This window comes from Salmo trutta, chromosome 8 (assembly GCF_901001165.1).
Source record: "Salmo trutta chromosome 8, fSalTru1.1, whole genome shotgun sequence".
In the NCBI taxonomy this organism is placed as follows: Eukaryota; Metazoa; Chordata; class Actinopteri; order Salmoniformes; family Salmonidae; genus Salmo; species Salmo trutta.
Window position 1 is genome coordinate 33,921,214 of NC_042964.1, and position 19,076 is coordinate 33,940,289.

The 19,076-nt window shown below is 46.9% G+C and overlaps 1 protein-coding gene across 2 annotated transcripts in view; it reads left to right on the forward strand.

Annotated features, from left to right (window-relative positions):
• The window catches only part of LOC115198742 (receptor-type tyrosine-protein phosphatase zeta-like), a 51,919-nt gene that overhangs the window by 22,090 nt on the left and 10,753 nt on the right, over positions 1-19,076 (forward strand). The window contains exons 3-18 of one of the 2 annotated variants that reach the window (XM_029760978.1): positions 7,050-7,229; positions 8,084-8,235; positions 8,417-8,512; positions 8,625-8,691; positions 8,845-9,002; positions 9,810-9,960; positions 11,189-11,373; positions 12,007-12,133; positions 12,404-13,363; positions 15,222-15,369; positions 16,768-16,859; positions 16,942-17,027; positions 17,806-17,826; positions 18,349-18,445; positions 18,563-18,633; positions 18,816-18,950. In XM_029760978.1, the coding sequence (XP_029616838.1) occupies positions 7,050-7,229; positions 8,084-8,235; positions 8,417-8,512; positions 8,625-8,691; positions 8,845-9,002; positions 9,810-9,960; positions 11,189-11,373; positions 12,007-12,133; positions 12,404-13,363; positions 15,222-15,369; positions 16,768-16,859; positions 16,942-17,027; positions 17,806-17,826; positions 18,349-18,445; positions 18,563-18,633; positions 18,816-18,950 (2,726 nt within the window). The remainder of the gene's footprint in view (positions 1-7,049; positions 7,230-8,083; positions 8,236-8,416; positions 8,513-8,624; positions 8,692-8,844; positions 9,003-9,809; positions 9,961-11,188; positions 11,374-12,006; positions 12,134-12,403; positions 13,364-15,221; positions 15,370-16,767; positions 16,860-16,941; positions 17,028-17,805; positions 17,827-18,348; positions 18,446-18,562; positions 18,634-18,815; positions 18,951-19,076) is intronic. The other variant, XM_029760980.1, reaches the window with a different exon arrangement.

Below are 19,076 nucleotides of genomic sequence, written 5' to 3' on the forward strand. Positions count from 1 at the left end.
TTCTCCACATGCTGACAGACATAGGGGATTAAGCTCAGTTATCCTAAGCCCTTACATGGAGTAATTGCTCCATCAGTGAGATAGACCTGACTTGACTAGTCTCGCATGATCAAATCTAACTGTGTTCTGGTTTAGGAAAATTGAGCAAGGGTGTATATATATATATATATATGATTTCCATCCTTCGTCCCAAATTGCTTGACATAATTTCATTACACTCTCTCTGTCAATTTGCATTCAAATAAGAAACAATTCTGCTTGTTTGGTAATAAGCATTATCCTTTATATTTTCCATTCTGCTGCTCTGATAGTTCAGGGCCCCGTCACAACAAGCTGAGTCCCAGAGAGATGAGAGAGAGACTGCGGGGCTCAAGTGTGTGTTGTGGAGCAGACTTGTTTATCAGCCCGTGTTATAACAGTAGTGAGTGTGCTGTAAGTATGGGTTACTGAGCCGTGAGGAAGAGAATTAACATGCGAAAGCGCACACCTCATTGTGAGGCACAGCGCGACGTATGGAGAAAGAGAAACGGGGAAAGACAGCAGAGAGAGAAAAGAGAGAGAAAGAGGGAGAGAAAGAATAGAGAAAAAAAGACCTACGGAGAGAGAGAGAAACACGGAAAATGTGAAGAGGAAGTGAGCGAGAAAAAGGGAGATAAACCTTCTCGGACGTTAACATATGGTAGCTAGCTTTTAAGCTTTAATGCTGGTAGCCTTTACGGAATATGCAATCCTCTTGGAACATGCAGCAGCATGCATTTGCTCAGAATGTTTTGGCTCAAGGTTACTGTCACGATTGTCGTAAGGAGTGGACCAAAACGCAGCGGGAAAATGTATACTCATCTTCTTTTTTATTTGAAGAAGGAAAAACAAAATAAACACGTATACAAAAAACAAACGACTCCAAACAGTCCCGTCAGGTGCAACAAACACTAAACCAGGAAATAACTATAGAACAAACACCCCTATAAATAGGACCTTCAATCAGAGGCAACGAGAAGCAGCTGCCTCCAATTGAAGGTCAACCCAATAAACACCACATAGAAATAGACCAACTAGAAATAACATAGAAATACACTAACATAGAACATAACCCAAACAACCCCGAAACACCCTAAACAAACACCCCCTGCCACGCCCTGACCAAACTACAATAACAATCAGCCCCTTTACTGGTCAGGACGTGACAGTTACTTTTGAGATCCATTTGTATGATTTACATTATACTGAACATTAATTAGATTGTCAGGGTTCCAAGACAAATATTTTACCGTCAAACACACAGTGTGAGATAAAGGATTTATCTTATCCTCTGTCTGTCTGTCTTTGTACAGGCAGACTGTCCCAATCACATAGGTGATAAACTGTATATACGGAATATCAGATTATGTGTTCATATTTGAGCATATGGCCTAGGACACAGATTTCGTGTTGTTTTTCAGATTTTGTATCCTTGCGTGCCCTGCTACTGTTTGTGTTTCCAAAGTTGATACAGTAAAAATCCACCGTATCCCCCGTTAACCCTTCTCCCCAGGGGGTCCCTGTGATCCTCATCCCCCCCCCCCCACCCACCATTTCCCCCGTCTCCATCTGCCAGTGTGTGTGTGTGTGTGTGTGTGTGTAATCTCTATCTTCTGATAACCCCAGGCCCCAGTGTAGGCCACGCGAGACAGTGTCCCCAGCCACCACAGCAGCCCATTTCCTGCATGTGTAAACCCTCTGATCTCCTTCTCATGGCTACAGGGCCTGTGTGTCCCTACACTACCCTCGCTCTCTGTCTGCCTCTTTCTCCTTCTGCTGGGCTCTAACACAAGGGACAGAATAAATGATCCAACTCTCTTCCCCATCAACATGTAACGGAGGTGGCTTGCGTGATGACTAACCTTGCCTGAGACCTGAAGACTTGCGTTAGCTCCCCCAAGCTAATGCTCAGCGGGCTAACACAGGACGGACCCAGTCTTACACAAACACACTGGCCGGCCTAATGCACATTCAGTCCAGACAGCAGCCTGTGCAGCAGCTTCTAACAGCTCTAACGGGCTGTTAACTACCACCTCATTGACTTACTCCAGCTCTGCTTACTTAGTCATACGGGCAGTCGTTCGTTAGTGTTGTTTCTGCTCCAGTTGTCTCCAGCCGTCTTCTCCACCCTCCTCTCCTAGAGCTGCTGAGGTTGGGGATGAGGTAAGGGTTGAGTTCCCCCCGCTCCCCTCTCCCTTCTCCCTCTCCGGAGCTTGGGTTCGGGTTAGGCCCTGGGGTAATAGTGTAGTAGCTGGGGCTTAGGTACTAATGCAGCAGGACTCAGAGACCCAGGAAGAGACTTAGTCATGCTGGATGGCGATGTGTTTCAGGGCATCATTACACTGACTGGGGACCTCTAGTAGAGTTGACAGGTGGGGGGGACGAGTGGAGGAACAGTATCCCCTCCCTCACACACATAAACACACACTCACACACCCACACACAAACACACACGCACACATACACAAAAGTATGGTGTGTTTGGTTAGCCAAATCCTAACATACAGAATACATTCATTCACTTGCTTGAATCCACTCTCCTTGCTGCCCATGTCTTCTCACATTAAAGGGCAACAGCTAGAGTGAAGAATGTTCATGCTGTATTCTACAAAATACAAGACAGGAAAGTAGGCTTGATCTATCAGACAACCAATAACAGATGTTGTTTGTGGGATGTTGGAGGATGAATAACAGGTACTTTTATCCTTATTATATGTCTCTAATCCTACAAAAGCTCTTTGCGAAACAGAAAACAGAGAGAGTTGCCTGATAGTGATATGTTAAGTGATGATCTGTTATTCATGTCGCACGCGTCTCCAAAATGTGAGTGCTGCTCCACTGAGCCCTATTGCACGGGGATTATCCTCTTTCTGTGTGTGTGTGGGTACGCGTGCGCGAGAGTCAGAAGTTGGCTGAGAAACAGAACGCCACGTCTCTCCTCCTCTTCTATAAAGACTGACTCGCTAAAAGATCAGGCATTACATGTGATTCAGACCTATGTCAGAGACAGACCGTTAAATTAAAAATACTGTATGTGTGGCCAAGTCCCAAATGACACCCCACTCCACCATATAGTCCACTACTTTTGACCCGAGCCACGTAGCGTACTGGGATGTCAATCATCTGTCATTTGAGGCTCGGTTTAAAAGTAGTGCAATGTAATGGGGAATTAGGGACATTTGAGACAGATCCTTTGTGTGTGTTCCTGGAAAGACTGACGGAAGCATGTTGCTCCTGGCACTTAATTGTCCTCCAAACCTCTGCAGCTACTTGTTGCCATGGTAGCATCTTGTGAGCGTACTAGTGTTGTGTCATGGCATTTATGCCAGATGAGGCCCTCAGAACCACCTGACAGCCCCCTGTCACTTTCCTGCCAGCATAGGAGAAACACACACACACACACACACACACACACACACACACACACACACACACACACACACACACACACACGTTCAGGCACACAGTCACACATGCAGGCATGCACAAACACACACACCAAATAAAGATTCAAACTCTTTACCAACCTACACACACACACACACACACACTCACACGCGCATGCAGACTTGCACACCAAATTGACAGGCACGCTCCTTACTGTCACACAGACCATTTAAGTGGCACAGCCAGAAGCTACTCTCGTCTGTCACCAAGGCAGTAAACTGTCGTTCAACTCACGATAGCAATACGGCTGAATTCAGAGTGGAAATGATTTGATCCCATAAATGGCTGTGAATGTCGGTCATGCCTGGTAAACTCTTATCTTTAGCACCTGACCTCCTCCTTTGATGACGCGGTATTCATTCTACTGGGTTATTAGCCAGTAGAGTTATTATGAGAGAGGGAGAGGGGAGGGAGGGAGAGAGAGAGCGAGGGGGGGGGGGAGAGAGAGAGAGAGAGAGAGAGAGAGGGAGAGAAAAGGCTGCTGGGAAGACACTATCTCTCTCTCGCTCTCACACTCGTTCACACACACACACACACACACACACACACACACACACACACACACACAGCGAGATATTTATTATGAGAGAGGGGGGATACAGTAGTTATTATGACACTGGGGAGAGGAAGAGGTGATAATGAAGGCTTTCCTCCTCTCCTCTCAGTGTGCAGCCTCAGCCTGGCCGTTCTCATGCTAACGACTCTGAGCTCAGACAAAAACAACCGTCTCGTTACTCCTTTACAGCAACATGCTCCCTCACCCTGCTCAGGGTCAGCAGGCATCTCAGACTCAGCAGGGAATGTCATAATACTCACAGTACAGTATATTGTGGATGTATGCTAGCATACCCTACATATGGGCCATTTGGTTTGCTGTATGGATGTACTTACTGTAAGCGCTGTAATGTATATGATGTACTGTATGTACAGATGTAGGATCTTAATTTGAGACAGTTTGCCACAGCAGGAAAATGTATGGTTTTGTACACCAGCTTCAAACCGCTGAAAGGACAATATTTTTGGTTATGGAAAATATATTTCAGTGTTTTAGATGGTACAATGATTCTCTACACTATACCAACTTATTTTGTCACATAAACTATTAGAGTTTTAGCAACCAGGAATATGGCAGAGCGATTTCTGCATAGTGCAACTTTGAACCTGTCACAAGGGTCGTATTGAGTGGACCAAAACGCAGCGGGTAAAGTGCTCATCTTCTTAAGTTTATTAAAGAAAACACTTAATCAAAAATAAACAAATGACAAAAACAGTCCAGTAAGGTGCACAGACTATACTAGAAACAACCACCCACCAACACAAGTGAAAACAAACACAACTAAATATGGCCTCCAATTAGAGACAACAACAACCAGCTACCTCTAATTGGAGGTCATTGCCAAAACTCACATAGAAATAGAAAAGCTAGATAAACATAGAAACAGGAAACTAGAACCTAAACCCACAATACCCAAACACACAAAACAAACACCCCCCTGCCACGCCCTGACCAACTATAATGACAAATAACCCCTTTTCCTGGTCAGGATGTGACAGTACCCCCCCCCCCCCCCCCACAAAGGTGCAGACCCTGAATCCCTGTGCTACACCCCCCCCCCCTCCCAATCCTCCCACTACGGAGGTAGCTCTGGCTCTGGGCGTAGCTCCCGTTCCGTAGACTCTAGGCTGGGGAACGTTGCTGGAGCCTCCTGGCTGGGGAGCGTCGCTGGAGCCTCCTGGCTGGGGAGCGTCGCTGGAGACTCCTGGCTGGGGAGCGTCTCTGCAGGTTCCGGGCTGGGGAGCGTCTCTGCAGGTTCCGGGCTGGGGAGCGTCTCTGTCGGTTCCGGACTGTAGGCCGTCTCTGTCGGTTCCGGACTGTAGGACGTCGCCGGAAGCACTGGACGGGGAACTGTCGCCGGAAGCTCTGGACGGGGAACTGTCGCCGGAAGCTCTGGACGGGGAACTGTCGCCGGAAGCTCTGGATGGGGAACTGTCGCCGGAAGCTCTGGACGGGGACTGAGCACTGGAGGCCTGGAGCACTGGAGGAAGAGTACGAGGAGCAGGAACAGGATACACTGGGCCATGAACCCTCACCGGCGGTCTGATGCTTGCAACTTGCATCACCGGTCCTGACTCGATGCTGGCTCTAGCATGACACCTGTGAGGAGCTTTCACCAAGCGTACCGGGCTGTAGCTGCGCACTGGCGATACCGTGCGTATCTCCGCATAACATGGTGCTTGCTTGATCCGTCACTCCCCATAGTAAGCACAGGTGCTCCTTTGTGCCCTTTCCGCCAGTACCTCTCTCCGGAATCTCACGTCAAGCTCCTCGCTTGATTCCTTGACTGGCTCCTTTTTTGCTCCACGGCTCTCTCCTGTACGCCCGGGAAGTTAGGTCAGGGCTCCCCCCTGACTTAGCCCAACTACCCGTATGTCCCCCCCAAAACAATTATTGGGGCTGCCTCCTCACCTCCTGAAATGGAGGATATAATGCCTCATACCTCCGTCATTCCCTCTTAGCTTCCTCCAGCTCCTCCTTCGGGCGCTGGTACTCCCCAGCCTGGCTCCATGGACCCTGACCATCGAGGATCTCCTCCCATGTCCATGACTCCAAATAGGTCTCCTGCTGCTCCTTCCTCCGCTGCTTGGTCCTTCTTTGGTGGGTGGTTCTGTCACAAGGGTCGTATTGAGTGGACCAAAACGCAGCGGGTAAAGTGCTCATCTTCTTAAGTTTATTAAAGAAAACACTTAATCAAAAATAAACAAATGACAAAAACAGTCCAGTAAGGTGCACAGACTATACTAGAAACAACCACCCACCAACAACACAAGTGAAAACAAACACAACTAAATATGGCCTCCAATTAGAGACAACAACAACCAGCTGCCTCTAATTGGAGGTCATTGCCAAGACTCACATAGAAATAGAAAAGCTAGATAAACATAGAAATAGGAAACTATAACCTAAACCCACAATACCCAAACACACAAAAAAAACACCCCCCTGCCACGCCCTGACCAACTATAATGACAAATAACCCCTTTTACTGGTCAGGACGTGACAAAATCTCAAATACACGACAAGTAAAAATTCTCCTGCAACAGGGTGATCAAATTAAGATCCTAAATCTGTATGCTACCTGCCCAGTCATTTGTGACCAACTGTCAGACCATCTGCTCTGTTAACTCCTCATCTGCTGGACTAGAGGAGGATGCAGTAGAGCTGATTTATGTATGTGCTGTGTGTAAATGCATTTGGGGTTAAAGTTCACTTGAGAATTATGAGGATTGGTCATTGCAGGACTTGTCATCACAATGGATATTGAGGGATTATTTAAATGGCACACTTTGATGTTTTGTAGCAGGAAACAAATACTAAACGTGTTTATACTCAACTGTAACTGACCTCTATAAAGTGTTTCCTTTAAAGCCGTTCTCCCTGCAGGGTTGTGTGGGAGTAGTTCAGCTACATTACCTGCTGCCTGCACTGTGAAGTCAATTCCAAATCACAGTTTGCCATCTCATTCCCATCTTCGGTATTACTGATCCATTGTAAAGATTCTTCCTCTCTATGTTGTCCTTCTCAGGCCAGTTAAACCAGAAGATCTGGGGTAAGAGGTACCCGGCGTGCAACAATGCCCGTCAGTCACCCATCGACATCGATGAGACGTTCACCCAGGTCCGAGTGGAGTACCAGGGCTTGCAGCTGGAGGGCTGGGAGAAGAACACCCCAGAGACCACCACCATCAGCAACGACGGCAACACAGGTACCGTACGACATGAGTCGTTAAATATCCAACCAATGGTAGTACAGTTCGGGTTGGCATTGTAGTGTGAGAAGGGTAATATCATGGGTCGTGTTCAGTAGGCACGAAACGCCACATGGTTATTAAGTAGTAAGAACAGATTGTTTCCAGTGTCATATTAATCTTCATATACAGAGATAGTTATGGAAATATAACTCAATATGAGTGATGGGTTTATTGAGAGAGAGAGACAGAAACAGATAGATGGCGAGAGCAAGAGACAGAGAGAGAGAGAGGGGTGAGAATAATGGGTCTGTCTTCCAGAGGAAATGAAATGACTCTTGGATATCATCTCTCCAGTATGTCTCCCTGTGGCCGTGTTATGAAAATGCTGCCTGTTGGGTAGTGTTAATCTCTCTGTTCCAATAGGCTGACAGAAAAGCAATTCACTCATAAAACAATCTCTTGAAGCATCTATTATGATTCTATTGTGTGAGGATAGGGATCAGGCCAGGGAGACGGAGGAGGGATGTTTTGTGTAGATGTGTAGATGTGTTTCATATGGAAAAGGGTATTACGGCTTCAAAAGACATGATGGTTTTATTTTAATTGTAACATTTAAATGTGCTGAACATGTTCTGTATTTGTAATTCGAAATTAGACTGTGGCATGTACAAACGGTAAGTACCATTGTGTATGCTGCCATAGACCCGGTAATTAAAAGTATGCGTTTTCCAAGCACATCGCTGGTGGGTGGGAAGCCTCGGAAGCCCAGGCTTCTCACGAAAGTCGAGTGGACTAGACAGGCTTTGGAAGGCTGCCCACGCAAAGACTAGTGGATGGGTAATGTGGTTGTGTGTGTGTGTGTGTTCCAGTGGTGCTAGGCCTGGACGGGGAGTACTATGTGAGCGGCGGTGGTCTGAGTACCAAGTTCAGGTTGGGGAGGATGACGTTCCACTGGGGCCGCTGCAACGCCTCCTCAGACGGATCAGAACACAGCCTCAACGGACTCAAGTTCCCCCTGGAGGTGGCACATCGATCAATCAATGAATCAATCATAGCAAATAACACGCCACGCCACACCCCTGCAGTGCACAGTATGACTACGCGTCCCTTTACGCCGACATTACAAAGCCCGCAACGAATAACAATCTCTACTCCCCCTCTCTCTGTCTCTCTTTGTCTTTCTTTGTCTCTCTCTGATCCAGATGCAGATCTTGTGTTATGAGTCAGGCCTGTACCGGTCTATAGACGACGCGGTGAAGGATGGAGGGAGGATCGCAGCGCTGGCCGTCCTGTTTGAGGTGGAGCTCTGAACCAATATCCACACTGCATGCCACTTAGCGTGAATCGATGCGTCCTAGATCGTATGCGAGCACGTTAGTATGTCAGCTCACTGTGATTTCTGCTCCACAGACCAGCCTAGATAACAATGACAACTACCACACCATCTTAGAAGGGGTCAACAGCGTCAACAGGTTCGGTATGCAGCTGCTCATTATTCTACTCTATTTATTTGACTCTAATTTTACATTCTGTTATTTCCATTTCTATATTCGGAGGGTTCAGGAGTCCCAGTGACCTACTGAAAAGCAGGTGTATCTATCACTCTCACCTATCACCCTCTATCGTTCAGGTAAGACTGGGAATGTTGAGTCCTTCTCTCTGCTGGCCCTGCTCCCTAACTCTACTGATAAATACTACACGTACAACGGTTCCCTGACCTCCCCGCCCTGCTCTGAGACGGTGGAGTGGATCGTCTTCAAACACACCGTGCCCATCTCTGAGACACAGGTGAGTGTCACACACGCACATAAACATGGGGGTACACACACACGCGTGATGATGTTATACGGTGAGGCAGTGTCATGATGATGTCATACAGTGAGACAGCTGTGAGGAACAGAGAAGAGCAGGAGAACAGGAGTGTGTGTGTGTGTGTGTGTGTGTGTGTGTGTGTGTGTGTGTGTGTGTGTGTGTGTGTGTGTGTGTGTGTGTGGCCGGCAGAGCGAGGTGTGACGTGGGCATATATACTCAGTGGGCACAGATCTCAGCCTCTCAAAGACACCACGAAAATAGAGAAGCACTCTCCCTGATTTCTGCCATGACAATTCTTTAAACACTCCACCATCAGACCTTACACACACACACACACACACACACACACACACACACACACACACACACACACACACACACACACACACACTCTCTCACACACACACAATATCAATATTTCACTACAGCAGCAGTAGCAGTAGGAGCAGGAAGACACTGCAGAGACAACAACTCCCTCTCCACAGGGGAGGACCTTCCCATTTCCCCTCCACTTCCTGCTCTTTAAATCACAGTTTAAACCGACCTGGAGCAGGACTGCTCCAGTTAACTCACACAGGGTCTCTGCCTGCCTCATCTATTCTCCATCATCCACTTTAGAGCAGAAAGTGTTTTTTCAACATTTAGGAAGGGAGAAGTAGGGTAGTGGCAGAAACAAGCTGACGATTCTTAACCATTAAAAGTTAAAAGGCTACTTTGGTGAAGCACACAAGACATAAATGAATGCACATCTCTCACGCCTCTCTCGCTCTCTCTCCCTCTCAGTTGGATGTGTTCTGTGAGGTGATGACCATGCAGCAGGCAGGCTACGTGATGCTGATGGACTATCTGCAGAACAACTTCAGGGAGCAGCAGCAGCAGTTCTTGGGCCAGGTCTTCTCCTCCTACACTGGAACAGAGGAGGTCCTCACTCCCAGTATGTATCCTTAACTCTTAACCCTGAACCCTAACCTCTGACCCCTGACCCTCACACTCCTTCTACACAGGCACAGTTGAGGTCCTCACCCCCAGTTTGTACCTGTAGGCTATACCCTGAACCCTAATCTCTAACCCTAGACCCCTAATCCTTACCCTCACCTTACAATGGCAAAGATGATCCTCACTCCTAGTACGTACCCTTAACTTATAACCCCTGACCTCTAAACCCTTACTATTAGCCCCTAACTCTATCTCTGGCCTTCACCTTTGTCATTTATGTTGTCATTTATAGTATGTACCTGTTTTACTTTAATGCCTGACCCCTAACCCTTATCTACCAGGCTGACCCCAACACCTGACCCCTAGCCTTTCGCACCCACCCTAACTACCACATGCTGACCTTGCTCCTGGCTTCTCTCTTCTCCCATGCTAGACCTCTGTAAAACCATAGCATGATTCACACCAACACTGAGCTGTACTGTAACACTAACAGGCCAATATATGAAGTAGGAACTAGAGTCAAAAGCCCCCGATCTTGTAACCAGTCACATAGGGAAGATCTCAAATACAGAATCCTCCTATCCTCTTTACTCGTCTCCTTCTCAAAACCGATTGGATGAAAAAGCCAGAGGTCCCGCCCCTCGGTCCTTCTCCTCCAATGGATTTTGAGGAGGCCAGGACGCGAGGAGTATGCAGTTGAGATTCCCCTATATTTTCAGCATTGATGTTTTAGAGCCTACTCCCAAGGTCTTACGAGTGCAGCTCATCAAAAGAACTCTCTCTCTCTCTCTCTCTCTCTCTCTCTGCCTTTCAAAAAGACCCCAAATAAGCTCTCTGGGTTGCTAGGAAACCTGACTTTGTAATTCCCCCTGTTTCAGTGTAGCAATTTATTTGACATTTTCTCTTTTTTGAAATTGAAATATGTCTGTTCAGAAATGCAAAATGCAAAAAGCATGGATATCTATCCCTTTTCCATATCTATACCCAAAATGTCTCCCTTTACCTCTTCCTTTCCCTCTTCCAGTGTTGCTCTAAGAGAGACATTGTTGTCTACCTACATGTTTTCCTTAGGAAAGCTCAATCCCAATTTCCCATTGTCTCCACAGTGTTGAAAATGGACATATTCCCAATCTGGCCATGTTGATAACCAGACACAAACATATGTTATCATCAGAGATTATATTTGAATCTAACGTAATCTAACCTCATTTTTCTATGTTCTCCAGTGTGCAGCTCGGAACCTCAGAACGTGCAGGCGGATGCCCAGAACGAAACTACCATCATGGTGATGTGGGAGCGACCCCGTGTGGTGTATGACACCACCATCGACTGGTACTCTGTCACCTACCAGCGGCTGCAGGACCAGAACCAGGCCAAACACGAGTACCGCACCGACGGAGACCAGGACGTGGTAATACACCTGTCTACTTATCCATCTACTGTTGCATACCAGTCAGTGCTGGAAGTGACTACTTGTCTGTCTGTGGATCGTCTCTCTCTCCCTCACTTTCTCTTTCTCTCTCTCCCTCTCCCTCTCTCTCAATCTCTCTCTCTCTCTCTTTCTTTCTCTCCCTCTCTCTCTCTCTCTCGCTCTCGCTCTCGCTTTCTCCCTCGTTCTCTCGCTTTCTCCCTCGTTCTCTCGCTTTCTCTCTCGCTCTCTCACTTTCTCTCTATCTCTCATACGGTCTCTCTCTCTCATGATTATTTTGTGTTGTTCCTGGAGGCTGTTGCCATAGTGATAACCAAAAGATACCTGTAGACCATCTGGCCTGAGGTTTACAATACACAATATCAATAGGGCTGTGATTGTTTTTGTTGTGTGTGTGCGATGGTTTGTGTTCATCAGACCTTATGTGCCTTCTTACACAAATCGATAGCATTGCATGGAAGTCAGAAATCAACCTCATATGTTAAATAGGGTGAAAAAAGCTGAGACAAGCAACTGTCCGTCACTACTGTAATTGATCGACTTATTGATGAGTGTGATTGGCTGATGTATTGATGAGTTGACTGACATATTATTTGATCAATCACCCTCTCTCAGGGGGCCATCATCCCCGGCCTCCTGTCCAACAGCAGCTATGTGGTCCAGGTGGTAGCTGTCTGCACCAATGGCCTGATGGGACGCTGGAGTGACCAGATTATAGTGGACATGCCCCAGGAGGACCCGGGTGAGACCAGCTATAGTCTCGGGCACCCACAACCAAACATTTGAACGTTAAGGCTGTCACGAGAGACCAGATTCTAAAAGGGATTTTTAGTCCAGGAAAAGGCTGACTCTGTGTCCAGCGTGAGCCTATGTCACTCAGATTCATAGGAGAGAGTAAAGAACTTAGGTTAATAACGGACTTGAAAGTTGAAAGTAAGTATGAAAGTTATCAAAAGAGTTGTACTCATCATGACAGTCTAATATATATACCCACCCTTTCTCTTTTCTCCAGAGATTGAGTCTGATCCAGACAATACAGACCCTGAGGATATATTGGAACCAGTGGATATATTGGAACCAGTAGACCAGGTCCCAGTAGACCAGAACCCAGTAGAAGAGAGCAGAACCAGAGAGGATCGCCAGCAGATTTTCCCTGACCAGCCCTCCACCACTGCTGCCTCCCAGGTTAGCTCTGTGCCAGTACCACCAGGGACCAGAGATGACCAGAACCGGATCGACCAGGACCCTGTGAACCAGTCCAGAGTGGACAAACCCAAGAAGAACCAGACCAGGAAGGACAAGAAGAAGCAGCGTATCCCTCCGCACCGCCCCTTCACCAGCGCTGCCTCCAACGGCAAGAGCGCCATGTGGGTCACCATGGTGACCGACCAGCCGGGGTTCCTGATTCCCGTCTCCCGGACAAACAGCCAGCCGCCTGTCCGCCGGCCGATCACAGAGGAGGCCTCGTTGTCGCGGTTGCCTCAGCAGAACCGGAACCAAAACCGTGGTTCCGCTGCCCAGAAACCTGACGTTTCCGGTATCGGCCTGCTACCCCCAGAGGGCGATATGTACACCCCTCCGGCTGGGGGAATGGTGGTCACTGATGTTTACTACGAGGACGTTGTCAACACCACTGCCTTAGAGTTCGCAACTACGCCATCTAAAACAACACTGAACAAAACACTGGATGATAGAGTTCTCACTACTGTTACTGCCAGACCTAAAGTCACAATGAAAGGACAGGACAGGGGCTTGGTTTTGACGTCCAGGCTGTCTGATAACAGAGTTAGCACAGTGACAAGGGCCACCCCTATTCAACAGACCCCGGTTTCTCTAACCTCAACCCACTCTGTGCCCTGGATCAGATCCAGGACTTCAAGTCCCAGCAACTCCCTCTCCACGGCCTACGGCTCCTCCACTACCTCAGGCCTCGTCAAGGTCTTACAGCACACCACCCAGCCCATATTCACCGGTAAGAAACACCTGTGTACCCTGCAGCCCTGCATGTGTGCTGTAAATGTCTGTGTGTGTACATATAAAATATATTACACATTACCTTTATGCCTTTGCCTCTCCTCCTGTTGCCAAAGCTTGGTACTGTATAGTGCACGCTTACATTGTTTGGTTGTGTGGTGGTTGTTTGATGGTTGAATGACGGTTGTATGATGGTTGTTTGATGGTTTTATGAGGGTTGTTTGATGGTTGTATGATGGCTTTATGATGCCCATATGACGCCTATATGATGGTTGTATGATGGTTGTTTGATGGTTGTATGAAGGTTGGGTTTTGGTTGTGTGGCGTTTGTATGATGGTTGTGTGATGGTTGTTTGATGGTTGTGTGACCTGCACCTCTCTGCTTTGTCCATCTGCCTCTCTCTGCCTGCTGCGCTGTCGATAAGGGTGATATTTCCGCTTAGACCTACGATGGTGATAATGATGGTGGTGAAGGGACTGACGCTCTACTGGCTGGTGTTGGTTACGCTGGTGATGTGCCGTAACAGTCCAGCTCTTTGTATCTGTCTACAGTGATCTACCCTTTTCGACTTTTCTCTCATCCTTTGGCTGCCCAGTGGTTCATACTGGGACACACTGGTACTTCAGAGATCCATGTCTCCTACCAGTACCCAGCGGTGGTGGTATTCCTCTGCCAGTCTGTCTTCCTTCCCTTGAATCATAAGGATTCACATCTTATGTCTCCTTCCGGGACTCTTTACCTGCCTTGCTGTGTGTGAGCTGGCTGCTCCTCCCTGACTCCAGTCTGCCGTCTGGTGGCTGCTCTGTATAACCGCTCAGACTCTGTGGTTGTTATGCTCCTCTCTGGTGGTCTGATGTAGTGTTGTTAAGTATTCCGTTTAGTGCTTATTTTCCACACTCAGTCTGACCAGACAGGCCTCTCTGTTCCAGTCAACACCAGCTTTCAGAGGGGGACTTGGGTTCAGCAGCCCACAGAACCTCTCAACTTTCCAGCCCCATACCCCTCTGCCTCCCACTCCGAAGAGGATTCTCTCACACCCTCCCAAGGGGGCTACACCCCCTTGCACCGTTCTCTCAGCCATTCAGAAGAGACAGCAACCCTCTACCCGTCTGTCACCCCCTCCGAAAAAGACACCACCCTCTCCCCCTCTGTCTACCCCTCTGAAGAGGACCCCAGGTCGGACAGAAAGGCGGTGACCTCTCAGGTTGGACGGACAGACATCAGTGGCTCAGGCTCTGGCCTCTACGGGGACGGGGTCAACCTAGGTCAGGACTGGCTGAGAGGGGCGACACTTTCCCTTGGGACTGACCTACGTTCACTCACACCGGCCTCTGCCACGGACCCAACAGAGGGAGAGACACAGGAAGAGAGCAGCGGTGACTTAGGGGGTCTTTCCTCTAGCTTCTACTTTGAGAGGGAGACTGGTAGTGGTGTGTCCGAGGTGGACAGAGCAGGGGCCAATCCCCAGGGGTCTGTAGTGCTGGGGGAGGCTAGTGGGTCTGGAGGTGGAGAGGTCCTAGTGGAGCCTCCCAGCGCTGGTAACTCTGGTATAGAGCTGCATATCCCTTGTATAGATCTACGTGTCCCTGTTCTCCCTGACAGCAGGGCTGTGGAGGAGCTGAGGAAAGGTAACGCATACTCAGGAATCTCCAATCATGGTGGCGGGTTAGGTGATGTTATTCAGAGAGTGATATGAGATTTCCTCGTGTAGCAGAGGAAATATGATTATGTGTACTCAATGAGGTGGTAACAGATTTCCTACTGATTGAAATGAATAAAGGATGTTTTTTCAAATCCAGGGTGTGTGCGTGTGGATGCGAGTCTGTAAATAATAACCGATTCTTTCTCCCCCCAGAGATCAATAACAGCAGCCATGAATCAAGGGTAGAAATGGTGGGAAGTGTTTCTGAAAGGGAGAGGAGGACAGTGGTCCCTCTGGCTGTGGTATCCACCCTCACCATTATCTGTCTACTGGTCCTGGTGGGCATCCTCATCTACTGGAGGTATGATTAGCACACTGCACTGTTAGCTGTTTGGTAATTTTATCAGTAACTTACTGTACAAACTGAATACAGTAGATTACCATACATTCCACAGTAAAATACCGTACATTTGTTTTTCCAGCACACTGTAAGGCCTTTCTATAATTTCAAAACCTGTCAAATGCACAGTATTTTACAGTATTAATTATGGTGCATTGTGGTGAAATATTGTGTGAAATATGGTGTGAGCAGAAAGAATCGCTGGCTCATAGAGTTGATCAGGCTGTTGATTGTGGCCTGTGGAATGTTGTCCGACTCCTTCTCCATTGGCTGTGCAAAGTAACTGGTTATTGGAGGAAACTGGAACACACTGTCGTACATGTCAATCCAGAGCATCCCAAACATGCTCATATATTGTCCCCAGCACAAGATGCACCTGTGTAATTAATCAGCTTCTTGATATGCCACACTTGTCAACTGGATGGATTATCTTGGCAAAGGAGAAATGCAAATTTGTGCACAACATTTGAGAGAAATACGTTTTTTTGTGCATACGAAAAATGTCTGGGCTCTTTTATTTCAGCTCATGAAACATGGGACCAACGCTTTGCATGTTGCGTTTATATTTTTGTTCAGTGTATATATAGGGAACAGATCAGAGTAGAAGTGGGTCTTTTAATGGTTGAATATTTAACCATGTCCATTTGATCTGTTTTGCCCTTTAATCATGGACAGTTTGGAAGCCTTTGATTAGGCCTCTAGAAGTGCAAGTGATATAAAGCACCTAGTATTCATTAATATGCAAATGCCTACAGCCAACCTGCTTGCTCTAATCCCTTGTAATTACAGTAAAATACTGTATTTTGTATAGTTTAATAGTCAGTTTTACTGTATTGTACTATGTTTCATTGCTCTGTCATCAGGTTACTGTAAATATCTCAGTATTGTATTGGCACTATCCAGAGATATATCATAAGATATCTTATTGTAATTACAAGTAATGGAGAAGCTTTTTACTTGCTATGACTGTGATTTATTTTCTCAACTTTGGTTGAATACACTGACTGTAAGTTGCTAAGGACAAGATCGCCCGCTAAATGACCAAAATGTAAATGTAAAAATGAAAACTTGCAAAGAACACTGGGTAATATGTTGCTGCATGGGTAATTCCAATAATATACTGTAGTTAGATTACAGTCACATTTTTGGTACCATAAATGAATTACTGTAAAATGTATCAGAGTAGCTGTACTCCAAAAAAAATGACAGTGACTTACTGGCCAATTACAGGACTTTTTTTACAGTGTATGTTCAGATAGAAATGTATTGTGTAGAGAAGGAATGATTGTCTGCTCTGTAGAATTGGGAGTCGTGTCAGCTCTATTAACAATATTACTTTTTGCAACGTTTGTTCAACAGAAACTGCTTCCAGACGGTTGACTTCTACACTGAAGACACCGCCTCCCCCAAAGTCATCTCTGCTCTGTCTTCACCTCTGCTGCTCGCCACAGGTAACGCACACACTCCCACTCGCACACACACCACACACACACACACCTTCGTCCATCCATTCATTCCTGTCTGTGTTTCCAGAAGAGCACGAGGCGCTGTCAGTGAAGCAGTTTGTGAAGCACGTGGCAGAGCTCCACCAGACCAACACCTTCTCCAAGGAGTTTGAGGTGAGAGAGACTGATACTACTGTATGTATTATACATACCACTCTTAATGCTCCCCAGCAGTATTAACATCACCTAGAAATAGTGTTGTAGTCATGGTTGGGATTTGACCCTCACTGCTTACTAAAGCTATTCCTTTCTAATCGATAAAAGTCTATGTTAGTTCAGACTATAACTGAACTCAACGCTACTGGTAAGTGAGGCATCCTGTCTGAAACAGAAACGATTGTTTAAGGGCCAATGAGAATGGTTAGAGCACCATTTTAGTTGTTGTCTGTAGATGTTACTATGTGTATTAGATGTCCATATCTATCTCAGTGTAAATGTTGTGGTTGTGGGTTAGCATGTTGAGGGTGTACTGTGTGTTTGGGTGAGGGACTACATTACACTGTCTCTGTAGGTAACCGTACTCTAATAAACCCTGTACATAGCTATAGATACACAGAGTTTGGCAAACCTTCTAGACATTTTAATGGGTGCCATGTTCACACCACCCATTCCAAGACAATGTTCCAATAGAATGTTAGGTGTCAACATGGCATACAGTTTGCAAAACTGTGTGGATCAGTAGGTGACTCTGTCAATAGGCATGCCCACTACCTCCAGACACATACACACACACAGAGCTGTTCCTCATGTCTGTGTATCTGCACTGACTGGTCACTGTGTGTCGCTCCAACCCCTCATCGCTGTGCCTTCTGCATTCTCAACCCCTCCTCCCCACCACCCTTCCACCTCCCATTCTCACCCCCCCGCCCCTCCTTCCTCCCCCTCCCATTAGATTGTGACAGAGTGTTATGAGGTAAGACTCCCTTTGTGTTAGATTAGATATGCGCACGGTATCAAAGATGTGATCTCATCTTATCCTGATTCATCAGGACTTCCTGAATCTTTGACGTTTGACCTCAGAGTCAGGAAGGCCGTTTCTCTTTATCCTATCATTGGAATTGACTGATAGTGTTTTCTTTGTTGCATGGATCACATCTCTGAGTAGCTGTACTGTCTGCTGTCATGTATTTTAGTGTTTTCTTGTTTGTTGTGTTCTTCTTGCATGCTACCTTCTATTTGATAATTGGACTCCGGCTGGGTTCTGTGTGTTGGTTCGTAATGGCTCTGTGTGTGTGTGTGTGTGTGTGTGTGTGTGTGTGTGTGTGTGTGTGTGTGTGTGTGTGTGTGTGTGTGTGTGTGTGTGTGTGTGTGTGTGTGTGTGTGTGTGTGTGTGTGTGTGTGTGTGTGTACGTGCGGATGTGTGTACGTGCGGATGTGTGTATTGGTCATTGGTCAGGGTTGTGTGACTGAGTGCCAGTGTGTGTTTCTCTTACAGGAGGTGCAGTCATGCACGGTGGAGATGGGCATCACCGCTGACAGCTCCAACCACCCAGACAACAAGAACAAAAACCGATACATCAACATCATGGCCTGTACGTCACTCACTCACACACACAGAGACAGACACACACACACACACACACACACACACACACACACACACACATACACACATACACACTATTCATTAACCCTCTTTGTTGGTCTAGATGACCACAGCAGAGTCAAACTACTGGAAGAGGGAAAAGGTGGAGACTACATCAATGCTAACTTTGTTGATGTAAGTAGCTCCTCTCCTAATCATTAATATCATTCATATCTATATCAAATACTGAACATGTACGTACACTATGTAAATGGGGTTAGTATAGAAATACAGACTGAGGGGTAGTTTGGAAGATTGTCTGGATGACTGATTGATTGGTTGATTGATTGATCTGTGTGTGTGTGTGTTCCTGTCAGGGTTTTGAGCGTACAAGGGCCTACATCGCAACCCAGGGGCCCCTGAAGTCTGGAACAGAGGACTTCTGGAGGATGGTGTGGCAGGAGAATGTTGGCGTCATCGTCATGATCACCAACCTGTTGGAGAAGGGGCGGGTCAGTTAGTCACACAGACAGACTGCAGGCTGGGGCACTGTGTTAAAGTGTCTATGTTTACACCGTTTAAACAGAAAACATTGGTTCAAGAGGAAAGACAAATGGAACATAACTTCGTTTGTGAAA